A 20,945-nucleotide genomic window follows, 5' to 3' on the forward strand; every position below is an offset into this window, starting at 1 on the left:
CAGAGATCTGACTTTGCCCCTTTCATTATGCAGTGGTTACGGAATCCTGGCCCTCAACATGAGAAGAGGACACTGTTTGGAGACATGGTGTGCTTCTTATTTATAACTCCACTTGCCACCATCTCAGGATGGTTATGTCTTCGAGGAGCGGTGGATCACCTGCACTTCAGTAGCCGACTAGAAGCCGTTGGACTTATTGCACTCACTGTTGCACTCTTTACAATTTACCTCTTTTGGACACTTGTAAGTATTTGGAGGTCTTTAAAGCAATCTTTTTTTTTTAAATGTGGCACAAAGCTGAGTACAACAAAAATGGTGTCCATTCACAAGTACATCTGCTCATCCTTATAGGGGTTATCATATGATTAATGCAAAAACGTAAAATCATACATCATATAGTAGATGACAGCTTTTGTCTAACAAAGCTAGAACCAGCTCTGTACCTCACATGGATCCAGAGATCTCCACATTCATCTCTCAAATTGTTCTGCTAGATTTATTTCAAGCTGGCAGTTCAGGGGGCCATGTCCTTTCACAGGATACGTACCCTGTCTTCTGCAGCAGGTGGCAGTTGAAGGATGGAACTGAGAACAAGCTTCCACCTAAATTTTTAATTACATGCAATTGCAAAAGTATTCAGATCCAAGTGCTGGTTTGAAAACTGTAGAATATTTTTTGTGGGACAATCCCTTTAAACTCTCTAAACTGGTGGCCTGGTAACAACCAGGGATGGACTGACTTTTCGACGAAGGACCATGTCTAGGAGTAGAAGTTGACTTGCTCAAAGCCTGTGGATTATGAATTACATTTTGAAGGGGCTTTCTGATGAAAGAAAAAAACTATTGTTTGATAAATGGAAAGTAAATTAAATTTCTAATACATTGACATTTCAAGCCATATAAACCACTTAGGGTACTTTCACACTTGCAGCAGAGTGATATGGCAAGCAGTTCCGTCGCCGAAACTGCTTGCCGGATCCGGAAAAACATATAGCAACTGAAGGCATTTTTAAGAATGATCAGGATGCTGATCAGTCTTAAAAATACCTGATCAGTCAGAAAAATGCATTGAAATGCCGGATCCGTCTTTCTGGTGTCATCTGGCAAAATGGATCCGGCATTTATTTTTTTCACTCTTTTTGACGGTTCCGGCATTCCGGTATTTTGAATGCCGGATCCGGCACTAATACATTCCTATGGAAAAAAATGCTGGATTCGGCATTCAGGCAAGTCTTTTTGCCGGAGATAAAACCGTAGCGTGCTGCGGTTTTATCTTTTGCCTGATCAGTCAAAATGACTGAACGGAAGACATCCTGAATGGAATGCTCTCCATTCAGACTGCATGGGGATATACCTGATCAGTTCTTTTCCGGCATTGAGCCATTTTGACAGAACTCAGACGGAAAAGAAAAACGGAAGTGTGAAAGTACCCTTAGATTTATTCTCTGTCAGCTTGTCCCTGAAATGGAGCTTCTGTTGTAGCTGTGACATTCTGACACACTAGCAAGCTTCCTCCGCTTCCATGTGTATTGGTAAAGAAAAAAAAGGAGGCCGGTGATTGGCTCAGGTTATTAGCTAAGCCAGCCTCCTCTTCCTTCATGACTAATTGACTGGAGACAGAGAAGGGAGCTGGCTTAGCCAGTGAACAAAGTCAGACAACCTGTCCCCTTTAAGCATATCAGACAGAGAGAATGGCCGCTTTCAGACGAGCGTATTGAAATCTGTCAGTATTCTGGCTCAGGATCCTGATGATATACCATCAGTATTGTCATCAGGATTTCATCAGGATTTACATGCGTATTTCTTCCTTCCTTCATTATTTATGCACTGCATAGACTGTAATGTGCCTATCTGGAAACAAATCTGCACAAAAGTCGGACATGCTGCGGATTTCAAATACTGACGTCAAAGACTGACCTTTTTCCCCCCAACGTACAGTACAGACCAAAAGTTTGGACACACCTTCTCATTCAAAGAGTTTTCTTTATTTTCATGACTATGAAAATTGTAGATTCACACTGAAGGCATCAAAACTATGAATTAACACATGTGGAATTATATACATAACAAAATAGTGTGAAACAACGGAAAATATGTCATATTCTAGGTTCTTCAAAGTAGCCACCTTTTGCTTTGATTACTGCTTTGCACACTCTTGGCATTCTCTTGAGGAGCTTCAAGAGGTAGTCACCTGAAATGGTCTTCCAACAGTCTTGAAGGAGTTCCCAGAGATGCTTAGTACTTGTTGGCCCTTTTGCCTTCACTCTGCGGTCCAGCTCACCCCAAACCATCTCGATTGGGTTCAGGTCCGGTGACTGTGGAGGCCAGGTCATCTGGTGCAGCACCCCATCACTCTACTTCATGGTCAAATAGCCCTTACACAGCCTGGAGGTGTGTTTGGGGTCATTGTCCTGTTGAAAAATAAATGATGGTCCAACTAAACGCAAACCGGATGGAATAGCATGCCGCTGCAAGATGCTGTGGTAGCCATGCTGGTTCAGTATGCCTTCAATTTTGAATAAATCCCCAACAGTGTCACCAGCAAAGCACCCCCACACCATCACACCTCCTCCTCCATGCTTCATGGTGGGAACCAGGCATGTAGAGTCCATCCGTTCACCTTTTCTGCGTCGCACAAAAACATGGTGGTTGGAACCAAAGATCTCAAATTTGGACTCATCAGACCAAAGCACAGATTTCCATTGGTCTAATGTCCATTCCTTGTGTTCTTTAGCCCAAACAAGTCTCTTCTGCTTGTTGCCTGTCCTTAGCAGTGGTTTCCTAGCAGATATTCTACCATGAAGGCCTGATTCACACAGTCTCCTCTTAACAGTTGTTCTAGATATGTGTCTGCTGCTAGAACTCTGTGTGGCATTGACCTGGTCTCTAATCTGAGCTGCTTTTAACCTGCGATTTCTGAGGCTGGTGACTCGGATGAACTTATCCTCCGCAGCAGAGGTGACTCTTGGTCTTCCTTTCCTGGGGCGGTCTGCATGTGAGCCAGTTTCTTTGTAGCGCTTGATGGTTTTTGTGACTGCACTTGGGGACACTTTCAAAGTTTTCCCAATTTTTCGGACTGACTGACCTTCATTTCTTAAAGTAATGATGGCCACTCGTTTTTCTTTACTTAGCTGCTTTTTTCTTGCCATAATACAAATTCTAACAGTCTATTCAGTAGGACTATTAGCTGTGTATCCACCTGACTTCTCCACAACGCAACTGATGGTCCCAACCCCAACCCAAGGCAAGAAATCCCACTTATTAAACCTGACAGAGCACACCTGTGAAGTGAAAACCATTTCAGGTGACTACCTCTTGAAGCTCATCAAGAGAATGCCAAGAGTGTGCAAAGCAGTAATCAAAGCAAAAGGTGGCTACTTTGAAGAACCTAGAATATGACATATTTTCAGTTGTTTCACACTTTTTTGTTATGTATATAATTCCAATGTTAATTCATAGTTTTGATGCCTTCAGTGTGAATCTACAATTTTCATAGTCATGAAAATAAAGAAAACTCTTTGAATGAGAAGGTGTGTCCAAACTTTTGGTCTTTACTGTATATGTTAAACATAGGGCAAAAACATGATGTGAACCCAGCCTTAGGGCTCTTTCACACGAGCGGATGCCGTGCTGGTGATCCACTGCGTGAAAGAGTGCCAAGCCCCGCTCCGGACAGCAGACACAGTGAGATAAAGTTGTCACTGTGATTTTGTAGTAAAAAGATCACAGAGACGCACAGAGCAGTATCAATCATGTTAATGCTCCATGTCTGCTGTCCGGAGCGGGGCTTGGCAATTTCATGCAGCGGATTACCCGCACGGCATCTGTTCGTGTGAAAGAGCTCTTAAATGATAAAAGCCAAAGCTGAATAAGCATTGATTGCAGAAATCAAATTACACTTCTTATCTTTTTTTTCCCCCCCAGGTGTCATTTAGATACCACTGTAGATTATACAATGAATGGCGTCGGACCAATCAGAGGGTTATTCTGGTTATCCCTAAATCGATCAATTTACCTTCCAATCAACAGTCATTGCTGGGACTGCACTCTCTCAAACGAAATTCAAAAGAGACTATAGTGTGAGGAGAGACGCCCGGGACTTGCAGCAACATGCACTGTAGCACTATCTCTCCGCTATCACTTGGACTTTATTCACAGACTGTTAACCCCTAACTTGGATATGTAACCCTCGTTTCCTGGAGCAACAGAACCAGTTTTAATTTAAGCAATGAATGCTGCAATTATGTATTTGCTAACTTGCCAATCCTGTTCATATAGCCGGTGGCATCTTACATACTCTTCTATAATACAGCAGCCTTTAACTTTTTATTTTATCTTATGACATTAAAGTTAAAAGTACATTTTTGTACTCCATTATCCTTTCCCCTTAGTACAATGTTTTTGCCTTGCACACATATATACGCAAGGTCTTTGCAATTAGAGCTTGTTTATGAGTCAATATGGCAGGGATGGCCAACCTGCGACTCTCCAGCTGTTGCAAAACTACAACTCCCAGCATGCACTGACTACCACAGGGGGGATGGTGGGAATTGTAGTTTTACAACAGCTGGAGAGCCACAGGTTAGCCATTCCTGCAATATGGTAGACATTATGGAAATGCCTTTACAATGTAGAGTCGCTTGCACACACCCGAGGCTTCTGGCTACACACAGACTTCTTCTTCAGTAGGAAATGTCACATGATGGCTTCGGCAGTATTTCTATGGACTGCATATTGCACCCTGCAAAATGTCTGCATGTAGCTCCATTCCATCGTATTGGTTATGTCTTGCTTGGGCTGCATTCACACTTGGGGGGCATTTTTTTATACAACCAAACAGACTGAAGCACAAAATGTATCTTTTTTTAATTTGTTTTTCAATCCAATGGAAAGAAGAAAAAAACACTTTTCTCATAGTTAGTAATAAACAGATTGAAGATGAGAAAATGTGATGCATTTTTCACAGTGTGTCCAATCTGTCTTCATGAAAAAAAGCTGGTTTAGGCCTCATACACACGGATGGCGTCCGTGCGCGTTCAGCATTTGGGAATGGCACGGAAGGCCGTTAATATACAAGGCCCTATTCTTGTTCGCAATAGTTCGGACACGAATATTCCATGTTAAATTTTTTTAGCGTGCCACGGAACGGACCAACTGATTCGGACAGCACACGCCCCAAAACGATTCCATCTACAAAATAAAAAAATAATAAGGAGCCTCGGATTCGGACTAAACACAACCATGTCATGAGGCATAAGGCTTACATGCACACGAAAGTTTTTTTTTTCCGTGTCCGTTCTGGTTTATTTTCGGATGGATGCGGACTATTAAATAGCCACGCCAAAAAAGATAGAACATGTCCTATTCTTGTCCGTTTTAGGCATTGTTACAGTGGATCCACACAAAAAAACGGATGTCATCCTTTTTTTTTTTCTCGCAATTTTCGGACCGCAAAACACATACCGTCGTGTGCATGTAGCCTTAAGCTACATTTCACATCTGCGGCATGGAGATCCAGCCGCCTGATCCTGCAAAAATTGCGTTTTTGTCTGGCTAATTCTCAGTATTTTTGCTAGAATGTATAAAATCTCTGTCCGGACCCCATTATACTTAATGGGGCCGGCGGGTATTCCAGTTGCATCTGGCAGTGGCGCATCTGTAGGATTCCAGTAGGCTGTTTTTTAGTCTTAGTAAAATGCCCCAATTAGGGAATTCGGAGGTAATAGAGGGGTCCCCTTGCCCGGGAATATCATCTATCAGCAACTACAGTGTCTTGAGGACCTGTCATATCCTTTATAGGGAAGCTGTCATGTATTTAAGTTTCAGCTGACAGTCTACATTTATGTTTGCAGTGTCCAGGAAGTGATGGAATACAGCCCCCTCCGACAGAGAGCAGGGAGTGAGCATTAAAGTATTTTTTTTCATGTTTAATATAAAAAAATTAAAATTAGACATCATGTAGTACATGACAATCTCTTTATAACAAAGCTAGAACCAGCCCTGTACCTCACATGGATCAAGAGATCTCCCAATTCAAGCCACCAATTGCTCTGCTAGATTTATTTCAGGCTAGCTGCTCAGAGGGTGTGTCTTTTCTCAGAGGGCGTTTCCTTTCTGCTGCAGCTCTTTTCCTATCACAGCTTGGGGGCTATCCTCTCTGCCACACCTCTCTCCCTGTAGCTCTCACAGCTTATAACAAGATAGGGATGGTGGCAGTATAAGGCCCTTTGCAGACAAGCGTTTGTCACGCTGCGAGTCTGCAACGCAGCTCCCGGCCTGACCTACCAGCCCTGACTGGGTCACATAGCATTATACTGATTTATGATGCCATGTAAGGCTTAGGCCCCTTTCATATGAGCGAGTATTCCGTGCAGGTGCAATGCGTGATGCGAACGCATTGCGCCCGCACTGAACCCTGACCGATTTATTTCAATGGATCTGTGTACATGAGCGCTGTTTTTCACGCATCACTTCTGCATTGAGTGAAAATCGCAGCATGTTCTATATTCAGCGTTTTTCACGCAACGCTGGCCCTATAGAAGTGAATGCTTGGTAAGAGATGTTGTTTGTAAACCTTCAGTTTTTTATCACGCGCGTGAAAAACGCATCAATGCGCATTTCACCCACGCAATAAAAACTGAACAACTGAACGCAATCGCAGGCAAAACTGATTGAACTTGCTTGCGAAATTGCGCATTTTTAACTGAACGCATCCGGACCTAATCCATATCGCTCGTCTGCAAGGGGCCTTACAGTTCTGGAATGTATTGGATAACACTGGCAGCATTATGTCAGTGTTATCCAATACATTCCAGAACTGTAAGGGTTACATAGCATCATAAATCAATATAACGCTATGTGACTCCCAGCAGTGCTGGGAGGTCAGGACGGGAGCTGCGTTGCGGACTCGCAGCGTGACAAACGCTCGTCTGCAAGGGGCCTAAGAATGGGACTGAGCATGTGCGTCTACTTAAGTGATGTTACTGAGGTGGACAGAAAAATCTAAAAAAGAACTGCGGATGGTGCTATACAAAGATTTTATTGAACAACTCAGTTGCTATACTAATATTTTAACTCCATGCAATTACAAAAGTATTCAGATCCTGTTGCTAGTTTGAAAAATGTAGAATTTTTTTGCGGGACAACTCCTTTAAGCTGATCTAAATATTATATGTATCGGTAGAAACTGACAGCCTCTATGGGATCAGTCAACTGTCTAACGTGAATAAGGACCCCTAGCTCTCCCCTAATGGCAGATGTTGTGGGAGAGAAGCCAAAAGGTTATGTATGATCAGATGTAGGACTTGTCCCCTACAAAATCCGGCTCATATCTGATGGCAGAAACCGCTATGCTGTGGGTTTTCATACAGACCCTCTGTAGGTTTTAACTCCATTGAACTGAGCTAAACCATAAGCAGGCTCCCGCTGCGGCTTTGAGAAGGGTCTGTGCGGTAACCGCACCAAGAATGGACGTGTACATTCTTGGAGCAATCTTGAAAACAGTGCGGCAAAAATCCTCGGCCACATAAACTGTGGCACTGCTTCCCATTGAAAACAATGGAAGGCGGTTTTAGCACAGATTCAGCTTGGTTTTGTGCACCAAATCCTTAGTCTGAACATACCCTAGCCCTTTATCTGGTCGCTGACCAAATCTTTAGACTTTTTTAAAAGACTTTTTTTGATAACACAGAATAGCTTCTAGTGCGATTTTCATTTTGGAGTAATATATTTTGAGCATTTGGATGTCCACCTGAATTCCACATAATGATGAGACAGTGGTGTGAATGCAGCCATGTGCTTTATGCCAATAGTGGATCAGCCTCCAGTGTGTGCAAGTGACATGTCAGTCCGTATTAGAAGTGAAGAATCTAGCACAATACTTTTCTCTAGTGATGTCTCTTTCTCGCCTGAAAATATGCAGTCATTTTTTATTATTTTCTTTTCCTTTTTTTTCCAAGACATTTTGTATAAATATATTTATGGTTTCTAAAATATTTTTTTAAACAACTATTTTTTCCAAGCCTTGCATTTACAGGTTAGATGCGCCGAATGGCTGTAACGTCTCCTCCACTTTAATTTGGCTGTGATGCTTAACATTATGACCTTGCTTCTGACTGGACACTTAAGGTTTGCTCATATCAAGAATGAATAAGAAAAAAAAAAAAAGACTTTTTTTTTATCCTAAACAGGTCAATTCATAAAACCATTCACCATTGGAGTGCTTTGGAGCCTGACATTACACTTTGTCGCCAGCAATGTCAGGGAGATGGATAACAGGAGTATTGGACCTTTGAAGCAATTTTTAAAATAATTTCACATATATACATTATGAGTTATAATAACATTGTGCATTATTTAAGTAATAAATCCTCCATGAAATGGTTGTCATACGTTTTTGTGTTGTATCCATGAAAGCATTTTAATTATTGGTAAACTGTGGCATTTACTTATTTTTGTATTGTGTTACAAGGTCCAAGCTGAGTGACAAAGTTAAACTTGATAGCAAACAGTAGCACTTTCAAGCTAATTATACCTTGTTATACAATGCATTTGGGAATTCTTCAGACCCTTTCACTTTTGTCAGATTTTGTTATGTTACTAAAATCAAGTTCCCCCCTCCCATCAATCTACGCACAACACTCAAATACAGAATTTTTGAAATTTATTAAAAAGGTAAAACAAAAATTTAGCGTGGACATTCAAAGTACAGACCCTTTACTGTGACACTTGAAATTTAGCTCTGGGGGCCTCCCATTTCTCGTCATCATATTTGAGATGTTTCTATAACTTGATTGGAGCCCATCTGTGGTAAATTCAGTTGATTGGAGATTGTTTTCTCGTGACACATTGTACTTCATGACAGTGGTAAATTTGAGTTGATATACACTACTCACAAAAAGTACTCACACTACAGTGATATTATATCATGAAAGTAGGGCATTTAATTAGAAGCATGCATTGGTGATTTCCGTATCTCAAACAACTTATTGAAACAAAAGCCAACACCAGTAGTGGGTATACCCCCACAAAAAAATTCTCAATAACTTGTCATGTGGCCTTGAGCATCAATTACAGCTTGACAACGACGTCTCATGCTGTTCACAAGTCGTCTTACTGTCTGCTGAGGCATGGCATTCCACTCTTCTTAAAGGGCAGCCCTCAGGTCATTGAGGTTCTGGGGTACAGAGTTACAAGCCTCTAGACATCAACTCAGCTGATCCCATAGGTTTTCAATGGGATTTAGGTCTGGAGAAAGTGCAGGCCACTCCATTTGAGGTACCGCAGTCTTCAGCCGTTCCCTAATGATGCGAGGTGCTGGCGCATTGTCATGAAGATGAAATTAGGCCTGTGTTGTTCATGCAGAGGCACAATGACTGGATTAATGATGTTATTCAAGTAGTATGAACTTGTCACTGTACCATTCACAAAGTATAGGGCAGTTCTGTATTGACTAGACACACCTGCCCACACTGTAACACCACCACCACCAACGGCTCATCTGGTGACAACATTGGCTGATGCATAGCGCTCTCCTTGATCGTTGGTGGCCATCATTTCTGCTCAGCATGAATCGACTTTCATCAGTGAACACCACTGAGGCCCACTGGTCCCTCGTCCAGCATAGATGCTCCCTGGCCCATGCAAGGCGATGACTACTGTGGTTAGGTACCCTTGCAGGTCGTCTAGCATGCAGACCACGCTGATGTAAATGGTTTTGAATGGTCTAACGCAGGCATGCTCAACCTGCGGCCCTCCAGCTGTTGCAAAACTACAACTCTCAGCATGCCCGAACAGCCTACAGCTATCAGCCTACAGCAGGGAATTGTGGGAGTTGTAGTTTTACAACAGCTCGAGGGCCGCCGGTTGCGCATGCCTGGTCTAACGTGACACTTGGGTGCCTCTCACCTCCCTCAAATGTCCCTGGAGTTGTGTGGCATTCATCATCAGTTTCCACAGGGCATTGTTTACAATAAAGCCATCATCAGTATGGGATGTGGCCAAAGGACATCCACTTCTATGCCTTTCTGTGACTCTTCCAGTCTCTCTGTATCTCTGTTGCAACCTACTGATGACACTAAGCTTAGTGGCCAATTGAGGCAAGCAGGCTGAAGTGTATTACAGTGTGTAATACACTTACAGCCAATGCATAACAATATTGTAATGCATAGTACAGAGGAAACAAGAAAAAAGTTTCAAAAAAGTAAAAAGAAAAAGTTTTACACAATAAAAAAAAAAAGTTTCAAGTAAAAAAAAAAAAAAAATAAATAGAGTCCTTTTCCAAAAATGAAAATGAATTTTTTTTTAGGTATCGCCGCATTTGTATCGACTGGCTTGAAAAAATATCACATGATCCACCCCAAAAAATGAACGCCCAAAAAAAAATACCAAAATAGCCATTTTTTGTCACCTTGTCTCAAAAAGTGTAATACCAAGCGATCAAAAAGTCCACAAAATGGTACCAATCAAACTGTCATCTCATCCCGCAAAAAATGAGCCCCTACCTAAGACGATCGCCCAAAAAATAAAATAAATATGGCTCTCAGAAAATGCCAACACAAAAACAAGATTTTATTCTATTCAAAAAGGTTTTCACTGTGTGAAACTTAAAAATAAAAATGATAGACAAATTAGGTATCTCCGCATCCATAACAACTTGCTCTATAAAAATATCACATGAGATGGCCCCTCAGGTGAATGCTGTTAAAAAAAAAAAAAAATGCCAAAATAGACATTTTTTTGTCACCTTGCTGAAAAAGCCATATGGTGCTCCTTCTGTTCTGAGTCCTGCCATGTGCCCCCACAACAGTTTACCACTACACATGGGGTGTTGCTGTATTCAGGAGAAAGTGGGTAACACATTATGGGGTGCTTTTTCTTCTGTTACCCCTTGTGAAAATGAAAAGTGTGGGGCTAAAGCAACATTTTCACTTCATTTTCACAGCCAAGTGTTTACAAATTCCATAAAATGCTTAGGGGGTTAAAGTGCTCAGTACCCCTCTTAATATATTCTTTAAGATATGTAGTTTCCAAAATGGGGTAACTTTTTGAGGGTTTACACTGTAGGGGTACATCAGGGGATCTTCAAATACAAATTGGTGCTTAAGGCAGGGTTCAGACCTCAGCGTTTTACAGCGCGTTCCTACGCATTGTAAAACGCTCAACAGGCAAGAACCAATGATTCCCTATGGGAATGGTTCTCACCTGAGCGTTTTACAGCGCGTACGATCGTGCTGTAAAATGCCCGACGCGTCTTGTCGCGCGTTCCCATACATAGACTTCAGCGGGAACGCGTGACAATGGGCGTTCGCTTGTCTCTGTATGCACGATTGCAAACGCCCGTACAATCACGCATACAGGTCTGAACTCAGCCTAAAAACGATTCTGGTAAAATCTGCCCCTTTTCTTCTGACCACTGCCATGTGCCCATAGAGCAGTTTACCATCACACATGGGGAATTTCTGTAAACTGCAAAATTAGAGTAATGTATATTGAGGTTTATTTTGCTGTTAACCCTTGCTGTGTTGCAAGAAAAAAATTATTAACATAAAAAACCTACCAAAAAGGGTTAAAGTTTGTAACGGCAGTTTTGGGGGGTGTAGTTTCTAAAATGGGGTCATTTATGGGTGATTTTCATTACGTAAGCCCCTCAAAATAATTTTATAACTGAACTGGTGCTTAAAAAAATGGTTTTGGAAATTTTGTTGAAAATGTGAAAAATTGCTTCTAAAATTATAAGCCTTCTAACGTCCTAAAGAAATAAAATTACATTTATAAAATTATGCCAAAATAAAGCAGACATATGGGGAGTGTTTATTGATAACTACCGTATTTTTCACCCTATAAGATGCACTTTTCCCCCTCAAAAAGTGGGGGGGAAATGGCAGTGCGTCTTATGGGGCGAATGCTGAAGTTTACACTGATACAACGCCGACCGCATGCTGCACAGTGCAGCCGGAGGGTGTATCAGCGTGGAGGGAGGAGGGGCTGGTTAAGGAATGGCAGCGGGGCCTGATGCAGTCACTGTATTCTATTGTACCGGGCCCCGCTCACTGTAGTAATCCTATCTAAGTGTAGGCATTGTTTAACAATAGAATTAATCTTCATTCCAGCAGCCTGTACTACTGTACTTACTAACTTCCGTAGCAGGCAGGAGGCCGAGCTGGAGGCCGGGTGGCTGTAGCGTAACTCACTACGTCACGCGCCTGCTCCTCCCACTTTATGAATGAAGCAGGCGGCGCGTGATGTAGTGAGTTACGCTACAGCCGCCCGCCCTCCCGCCCGGCCTCCTGCCTGCTACGGAAGTTAGTAAGTACGGTAGTACCGGCTTCTGGAATGAAGATTAATTCTATTGTTAAACAATGCCTACACTTAGATAGGATTACTACAGTGAGAGGGGCCCGGTGCAATAGAATACAGTGACTGCACCGGGCCCCGCTGCTATTACAAAACTAGATGACTGCCCCCACCCACTACACAGGGACACTGTTATGGGGGGGATCTGTGGATGCTATTTTTGTGTCATCCACAGATACCCCCCCCTAAAGCAGTGTCATGCCATCCACAGATGCCTCCATAACACTGCCATCCACAGACCCCCCCCCAACAGTGCCATCCACAGATCCCCCCCATAGCAGTGTCATGCCATCCACAGTTGTCCCCATAAGAGTGCCATCCACAGATCCCCATAACAGTGCCATTCACAGATCCCCATAACAGTGTCAGCCACAGACCCCCATAACACTGCGTCATTCACAGATCCCACATAATAGTGTCATCAACAGACCACAATTTGTTCAAAATCCACCAAAAGCACACCTTTTGGTTTAAAATATATTTTTTCTTATTTTCCTCCTCAAAAACCGTCTTATGGGCCGCACCGGCGTCTTATAGGGCGAAAAATATGGCATTTTATGAGGTATTACGATCTGTCTTAAAAGTAGAGAAATTAAAATTTAGAAAACTGAATTGATCAAAATTTTTGGTAAATTTGGGATTCTTTTATAAGTAAAGGTGAAATATATCAACTCAAATTTACCACAATGTGTCACGAGAAAACATCTCAGAATGGCTTGGATAAGTAAAAGCGTTCCAAAGTTATTAGCACATGAAGTGACACATGTCAGACTTGCAAAAATCGGCCTGGGGTTTAAGGTGAAAAGTGGCTCGGTAGTGAAGGGGTTGAATGCCAATTCTAATTGAACCAGGATATTTATTGGGTGAAAAATTAGCAATTTTCAAAATTTCTATTTTCTCTGCTTTTAAAACAGATAGTGATAACTCATAAAATATTTATTACTTAACATTCCTCATATGTCTACTTTATTATGTAAAAGTAATTTTAATTTTTAAGACGTTAGAAGGCTTAGAATGTTAGAAGCAATAAAAATTAAAAAAAATTGTCCAAAGCCGATGTTTTTAAGGACCAGTTCAGTTATGAAGTCACTGTTGGGCTTACATAATAGAAACCACGCAAAAATTACAGCATTTTAGAAACTACACCCTCAAGTTATACAAAACTGATTTTACAAACTTTGTTTACCCTTTAGGTGTTGCACAAGAATTAAAGGAAAATGGAGATTAAATTTCACTTTTTTGGGCAGATTTTCCATTTTAATCTATTTTTTCTGTAAGGCTGAGTTCACACGGGCGAGATTTCCGCGCGGTGCAATCCGAACCCGCACTGAATCCGAACCCATTCATTTCTATGGGGCTGTGCACATGAGAGGTGATTTTTACGCATCACTTATGTGTTGCGTGAAAATCGCAGCATGCTCTATATTGTGCGTTTATCACGCAATGCAGGCCCCATAGAAATGAATGGGGCTGAGTGAAAATCGCAAGCATACGCAAGCAAGTGCGGATGCGGTGCGATTTTCAAGCATGGTTGCTAAGATGACAGTCTGTATTCACTGTATTATTTTCCCTTATAACATGGTTATAAGGGAAAATAATAGCATTCTTTAATAGAGAATGCTTAGTAGAAGGTCAATTGAGGGTTAAAAAAAAATAATTAACTCGCCTCCTCCTCTTGATCGCGTAGTTGCCGATCTCTTCTTACTTCTTTAATCATGAGCTGCCGGCTAAAGGCCTTTTGGTGACATCACATCACATGGTCCATCACTGTGGTGATGGATCATGTGATTGGACCATGTGATGAGATCAGTGACGTCACCATAGGTCCTTTGACAGGTCCTGAAGAAAGAACAGGAGACCAGCAGCTACGCGATCAATTGGAGGAGGTGAGTTAATTTTATTTTATTTTTTTAACCCTCAATTGACCTTGTTCTAAGCATTCTGCAATAAAGAATGTTATTATTTTCCCTTATAACCATGTTATAAGGGAAAATAATTACATCTACACACCACCTAACCCAAACCTGAACTTCAGTGAAGAAGTTCGGGTCTGGGTACCACATTCAGTTTTTTATGACGTGCGTGCAAAACGCATTGCACCCACGCAATAAAAACTGAACAACTGAAAGCAATCGCAGTAAAAACTGACTGCAATTGCCTACCTACTCGTGCAGGTTTGCCGCAATGCACCCGGGACGCATCCTGAACAAATCCATCACGCCCGTGTGAACCCAGCCTAAGGGTGGGTTTGCATTAGCGTTATGCCATTCCGTTATAAGTTCCGCATATACCGGAATGGCCAGACTGAATGCAAAACGGAAGCCTTCAAGAGGTATTCCATTTTGCTCCGTCCTAATAGAAGTCTATGGGCAAGCATAACGGATCCTGTCGACAGGACTTTTTTTTCCCGTCCTGCATAACAGAAACCAGGCGGATATGTTATGCTTGCCTATAGACTTCTATTAGGACGGAGCAAAACAGAATACCTCTTAAAGGCTTCCGTTTTGCATTCCATCTGGCGATTCCATTATATTCTGTTATAAATGTAACCAATAACGGATTGGCATAACGCTAGTTTAAACCCACCATAACACAGACAGGGGTTAACAGCCCAAAAAAAACGCAAAATCTGTTACCCTGATTTTGCAGTTCATGTGCAAAATCTGTTACCCTGATTTTGCAGTTCATGTGCTATTTTTATAGCAAGTGGTTATGGACGCGACAATATCAAATATGCCTAATTTTATTTATTTTTTTGTTTCAGTTTTACATAATAAATAATTTTTGGAAAAAAAATCATGTTTTTGTGTCTCCATTATCTGAAAGCCATATATTTTTTTTATTTGACTGCCTTTTCTCGTCTTGGGTAGGGGCTTGTTTTTTTCAGGAAGAGTTAAAGTTTTTATTTTTTGGGTACATATGATTTTTTGATCCCTCAACAATACACTTTATGAGGCAAGGTGCCCAAAAAAATTGGCTGTTTTGGCACAGTTTTTATTTATTTATTATGACATTCAGCTTAGGGGGTAGATCATGTGATATTTTTATAGAACAGATTGTTACGAATGCGGCTATACCTAATATGTAATTTTTTTATTTTATTTAAGTTTTTAAAACAAAAAAATCATGTTTTAGTGTCTCCATTTTATGAAAGCCATATTTTTTTATTTTTTTTCGGGTTATTATCTTATGTAGGGGCTAATTTTTTTGAGGGATGAGGTCACGGTTTGATTAGTACTATTTTGGGGCACATATGACTTTTTGATCGCTTGGTATTTACTGATCGCTTGTTTTTTTGGCACCGTTTTTTTATGGCTTTCAGAGCATGTTTTTACGGACACAGCAATACCTAATATATCTACTTTCTTTACATTTATTTCAGTTTTAGGCTACATTCACATGACCATAGTGTTTTGTGGATCCGCAAAACACAGATACCAGCCTATGTGCGTTCTGCAATTTGCAGACCTTACATGGCCATCGCTACCATAGAAAATGTCTATTTTTGTCCGCAATTGCAGACAAGAATAGGACACGCTCTATCTTTTTTATAGGGCCACGGAACAGAGCAACAGATGCGGACAGCACACGGTGTGCTATCCGCATCTTTTGCGGCCCCATTGAAATGAATGGCTACGGACTCATTCATATGGTCATGTAAATGTATCCTTGCACAATAAAAGCCATGTCAAAAATAAGCCATGCAGGGGTGGATTGGCCATAGAACTAACAGGGAAATATACCGGAGGGCCGATGCTCAGGGGGCCACCGAAGCCCCACTCTCTGCTGCTGGCTGAGTACATAAAGAGCTCTCAGCAGTAATTAATGCTGTGAGAATCAAGTGCATGACCGCACATGTCCTCCTGAATTCAACTATGGCCCGCATCTCACTTCCTAAGCCCCCTGCTCCATATTATAATCAGAGACAACTGAAGGATGAGGAGAACAGAAAATCAGCTATTGGCAGCTATTGATGGCCAACACAGAGGGAAAGCTTTTGGGGCAATATGTTGTGCTGCACTGTGGTATATCGTATTTTGCGCTATGGTATTGCTGACCCATCCTACTCATGTTACCCTGCCTCCGGTTAATTTAGACACTCCTACAACATGGGGCCACTTTTATTTTTTCGGTGCCTTTTTAAGTTCGCAATCCACCACTGAAGCCATGGGACAGTTTATTATTTATTTATTTTTCCAGAGTTTATCTGACTGGTAGATTATATGATATTTTTATAGAGCTGGTCGTTACGGACACTGCGATACTTAATGTGTCTGTTTCTTTCTTTCATTATATATATATATATATATATATATATGTATATTATTATTATTATTATTATTATTATTATTTTTACAACTTTATGTGAGGGGAAATGTATGAGATTTTTTACTTGAAATCTAATTTTTTTTATTATATAAAACACTTTTTTTTTTTTTACTATTTTTTTTTTGGTCCCACTCTGGGACTTCACCTTTTGGGGGTCTTATTCCCTCTGCAATGCATTACAATACATCTTTATTGTAATGCATTGCCTGTCAGTGTATTACCAGTGTAATACACTGACAGTTGCATGGAGACCCACCCTAAGGCTGGGTTCACACCTGAGCGTTTTACAGCGCGTTCCTACACGCTGTAGAAACGCTCAACAAGGAGAAACCAATGCTTCCCTATCGGCATGGTTCTCACCTGGGCGTTTTACAGCGCGTACGATCGCGCTGTAAAACGCCCAACGCCCCAAGAAGTACATGAGCTTCTTTGGGGCGTCTTGTCGCGTGTTCCCGCACATAGACTTTCGGGAACACGTGACAATGGGCGTTCGCTTGTCTCTGTATGCGCGATTGCAAACGCCGGTACAATCGCGCATACAGAGCGCTCCTTTCAGAACGCTCAGGTCTGAACCCAGCGTAAGGGGCTGGATCTCCTAGGCCTCCGTAGAAGGCAAGCCCTGATGCCTTACATAGGCTGCATTCTCACCCATCGGCTTTTACAGCGATGCTGGTGGATACAGAGTCTGCCAGGCCCCTGCACTGATCGGGTGTGCACCATTCCGGTGCCCTCCAGATTAGCATGACGTACTAGTACGTCATATTTTGGGAAGGGGTTAAAGGGGTTGTCTCACTTGAGCAAACATTATACACTGTTCATTTTCATCGTTACAACCACCCTGCAATCAATCAGTGGTGGTTGTGCTTGCACAATATAGGAAAAAACGCTGTACTAGCACACATTATAAGGGGGTATTTTTGTCATTAAAAGGTTAAAATGAGTTATTTTTCTACTGACACATATCGGGGGGGGGGGGGGGGTATCTTTCTACTGGTACACATCCTAAGGAGTAGTATTAGTACTGGGGAGCTATGGGGGGCCTGATTACTAAAATGGGCACAATGGGGGCAATATTACTATTGGGGGCACTGTTAAAGCTATGCACTCTAGCAGATATATATACAGGTCCTTCTAAAAAAATTTGCATATTGTGATAAAGTTCATTATTTTCTGTAATGTACTGATAAACATTAGACTTTCATATATTTTAGATTCATTACACACAACTGAAGCAGTTCAAGCCTTTTATTGTTTTAATATTGATGATTTTGGCATACAGCTCATGAAAACCCAAAATTCCTATCTCAAAAAATTTGCATATCATGAAAAGGTTCTCTAAACGAGCTATTAACCTAATCATCTGAATCAACTAATTAACTCTAAACACCTGCAAAAGATTCCTGAGGCTTTTAAAAACTCCCAGCCTGGTTCATTACTCAAAACCACAATCATAAGTAAGACTGCCGACCTGACTGCTGTCCAGAAGGCCATCATTGAAATCCTCAAGCAAGAGGGTAAGACACAGAAAGAAATTTCTGAATGAATAGGCTGTTCCCAGAGTGCTGTATCAAGGCACCTCAGTGGGAAGTCTGTGGGAAGGAAAAAGTGTGGCAGAAAACGCTGCACAACGAGAAGAGGTGACCGGACCCTGAGGAAGATTGTGGAGAAGGACCGATTCCAGACCTTGGGGGACCTGCAGAAGCAGTGGACTGAGTCTGGAGTAGAAACATCCAGAGCCACCGTGTACAGGCGTGTGCAGGAAATGGGCTACAGGTGCCGCATTCCCCAGGTCAAGCCACTTTTGAACCAGAAACAGCGGCAGAAGCGCCTCACCTGGGCTACAGAGAAGCAGCACTGGACTGTTGCATGTCATTCGGAAATCAAGGTGCCAGAGTCTGGAGGAAGACTGGGGAGAGGGAAATGCCAAAATGCCTGAAGTCCAGTGTCAAGTACCCACAGTCAGTGATGGTCTGGGGTGCCATGTCAGCTGCTGGTGTTGGTCCACTGTGTTTTATCAAGGGCAGGGTCAATGCAGCTAGCTATCAGGATATTTTGGAGCACTTCATGCTTCCATCTGCTGAAAAGCTTTATGGAGATGAAGATGTCATTTTTCAGCACGACCTGGCACCTGGTCACAGTGCCAAAACCACTGGTAAATGGTTTACTGACCATGGTATTACTGTGCTCAATTGGCCTGCCAACTCTCCTGACCTGAACCCCATAGAGAATCTGTGGGATATTGGGAAGAGAAAGTTGAGAGACGCAAGACCCAACACTCTGGATGAGCTTAAGGCCGCTATCGAAGCATCCTGGGCCTCCATAACACCTCAGCAGTGCCACAGGCTGATTGCCTCCATGCCACGCCGCATTGAAGCAGTCATTTCTGCAAAAGGATTCCCGACCATGTATTGAGTGCTTAACTGAACATAATTATTTGAAGGTTGACTTTTTTTGTATTAAAAACACTTTTCTTTTATTGGTCGGATGAAATATGCTAATTTTTTTAGATAGGAATTTTGGGTTTTCATGAGCTGTATGCCAAAATCATCAATATGAAAACAATAAAAGGCTTGAACTACTTCAGTTGGTGTGTAATGAATCTAAAATATATGAAAGTATAATGTTTATCAGTACATTACAGAAAATAATGAACTTTATCACAATATGCTAATTTTTTTAGAAGGACCTGTACAGGTGGAACTTTTGGGCCTACTATTACTGTGGCGGGCACGATGGCACAATATCAGCTTAGCACAATTATTTTGGGGGGAAATTATGTTTATATTATTAGTGTCAGGGACACTATTTGCTGGGTGCAGTTATTTCTTAAGGCACTAATAACTGTCAAAAATTATTGAAGAGGAGACTATCTGCGCGTGGTCCTAGTATTTTCAGGAGGACTGTTTCTGCAGTATAGTTTGGGAGCACAGTGAACAAAGTATTGGGGGTAGCATGATGGGGTGTTCAGGAGGTGGGAAGATGGTGGAAAAGTAGGAAACTAAATGTCTGTCAAACTCTGCAGAGACGAAAGATGTCTGAAAGAAATCATTATGGCTGTCTGGTCTGAATGGAGAAGATGAGAAAACAGAACGTCTACATCAAAGGAGACATCACTAGATGTAAGAGGTATGGGGCGCTGAATGTTTTGTAGAGCTGTATGTAATGTTTTCCAAGTATGTCTTTAACAGTAGGGCTAGAGGGAAGGGGTTGGGTTGAGAATTTGGTATACGGGGTGGTGTTTCAATTTTTACTTCAGGCAGCAGAAAGGCCAGGTGCACCCCATGCCCCTTGCCCCTTGCCCCTAAGCACTGAGGTAAAGGGGCCCAAGCTGAACTCTTGTACCATGGCCCATGAGCCTTTAGCTACGCCCCTGCATGAAATAATAAGGCCTCTTTCAGACGGGTGTTGCGGGAATATGCGCGATTTTTCCGATAAAAAAATCGGCATGTTTGGTACCCAAACCCAAACTTCTTCACAGAATTTCGGGCTTGTGATCGGTGTTCTGTAGATTGTATTATTTTCCCTTATAACATGGTTATAAGGGAAAATAATAGCATTCTGAATACAGAATGCATAGTACAATAGCACTGAAGGGGTTAAAATATTTTTTTTTTTTTTTTTAACTCTTAATCCACTTGATCGCGCAGCCCGGCTTCTCTTCTGTCTGTCTTCTGTGCAGGAAAAGGATCTGTGGTGATGTCACTCCGGTCATCACATGGTCCATCACTTGATCTTTTACCATGGTGATGGATCATGTGATGACCGGAGTGATATCACCACAGGTCCTTTTCCTGCACACAGCACAAAAGACAGACAGAAGAGAAGCCGGGCTGCGCGATCAAGTGGATTAAGGTGAGTTAAATTATTTTTTCTTTTTTTAACCCCTTCAGCACTATTTTTCTTTGCATTCTGTATATTTTCAATCCCGATCGTCTCCTAGCAACCGTGCATGAAAATCGCACCGCATCCGCACTTGGTTGCGGATGCTTGCAATTTTCACGCAGCCTCATTCACTTCTATGGGGCCTGCGTTGCGTGGAAAACGCACAATATAGAGAATGCTGCGATTTTCACGCAACGCACAAGTGATGCGTGAAAATCACCGCTCATGTGCACAGCCCCACAGAAATGAATGGGTCCTGATTCAGTGCGGGTGCAATGTGTTCAACTCACGTATCGCACCCGCGGGGAATACTCTCCCGTGTGAAAAGGGCCTAAATCATCTGCATCTCCCAGGATGCACTGCAATTAGTGTAGCTGGCCA

The 20,945-nt window shown here is 42.0% G+C and overlaps 1 protein-coding gene across 2 annotated transcripts in view; it reads left to right on the forward strand.

Annotated features, from left to right (window-relative positions):
- MARCHF3 (membrane associated ring-CH-type finger 3) overlaps positions 1–5,011 on the forward strand; it is a 238,919-nt gene extending 233,908 nt beyond the window's left edge. For both annotated transcript variants that reach the window (XM_044291063.1, XM_044291065.1), the window contains exons 4-5: positions 34–243; positions 3,924–5,011. In XM_044291063.1, coding sequence (XP_044146998.1) covers positions 34–243; positions 3,924–4,082 — 369 coding nt within the window. In that variant the 3' untranslated portion in view covers positions 4,083–5,011. The remainder of the gene's footprint in view (positions 1–33; positions 244–3,923) is intronic.
- The last annotated feature ends 15,934 nt before the right edge of the window (positions 5,012–20,945 follow it).

This window comes from Bufo gargarizans, chromosome 1 (assembly GCF_014858855.1).
Source record: "Bufo gargarizans isolate SCDJY-AF-19 chromosome 1, ASM1485885v1, whole genome shotgun sequence".
In the NCBI taxonomy this organism is placed as follows: domain Eukaryota; kingdom Metazoa; phylum Chordata; class Amphibia; order Anura; family Bufonidae; genus Bufo; species Bufo gargarizans.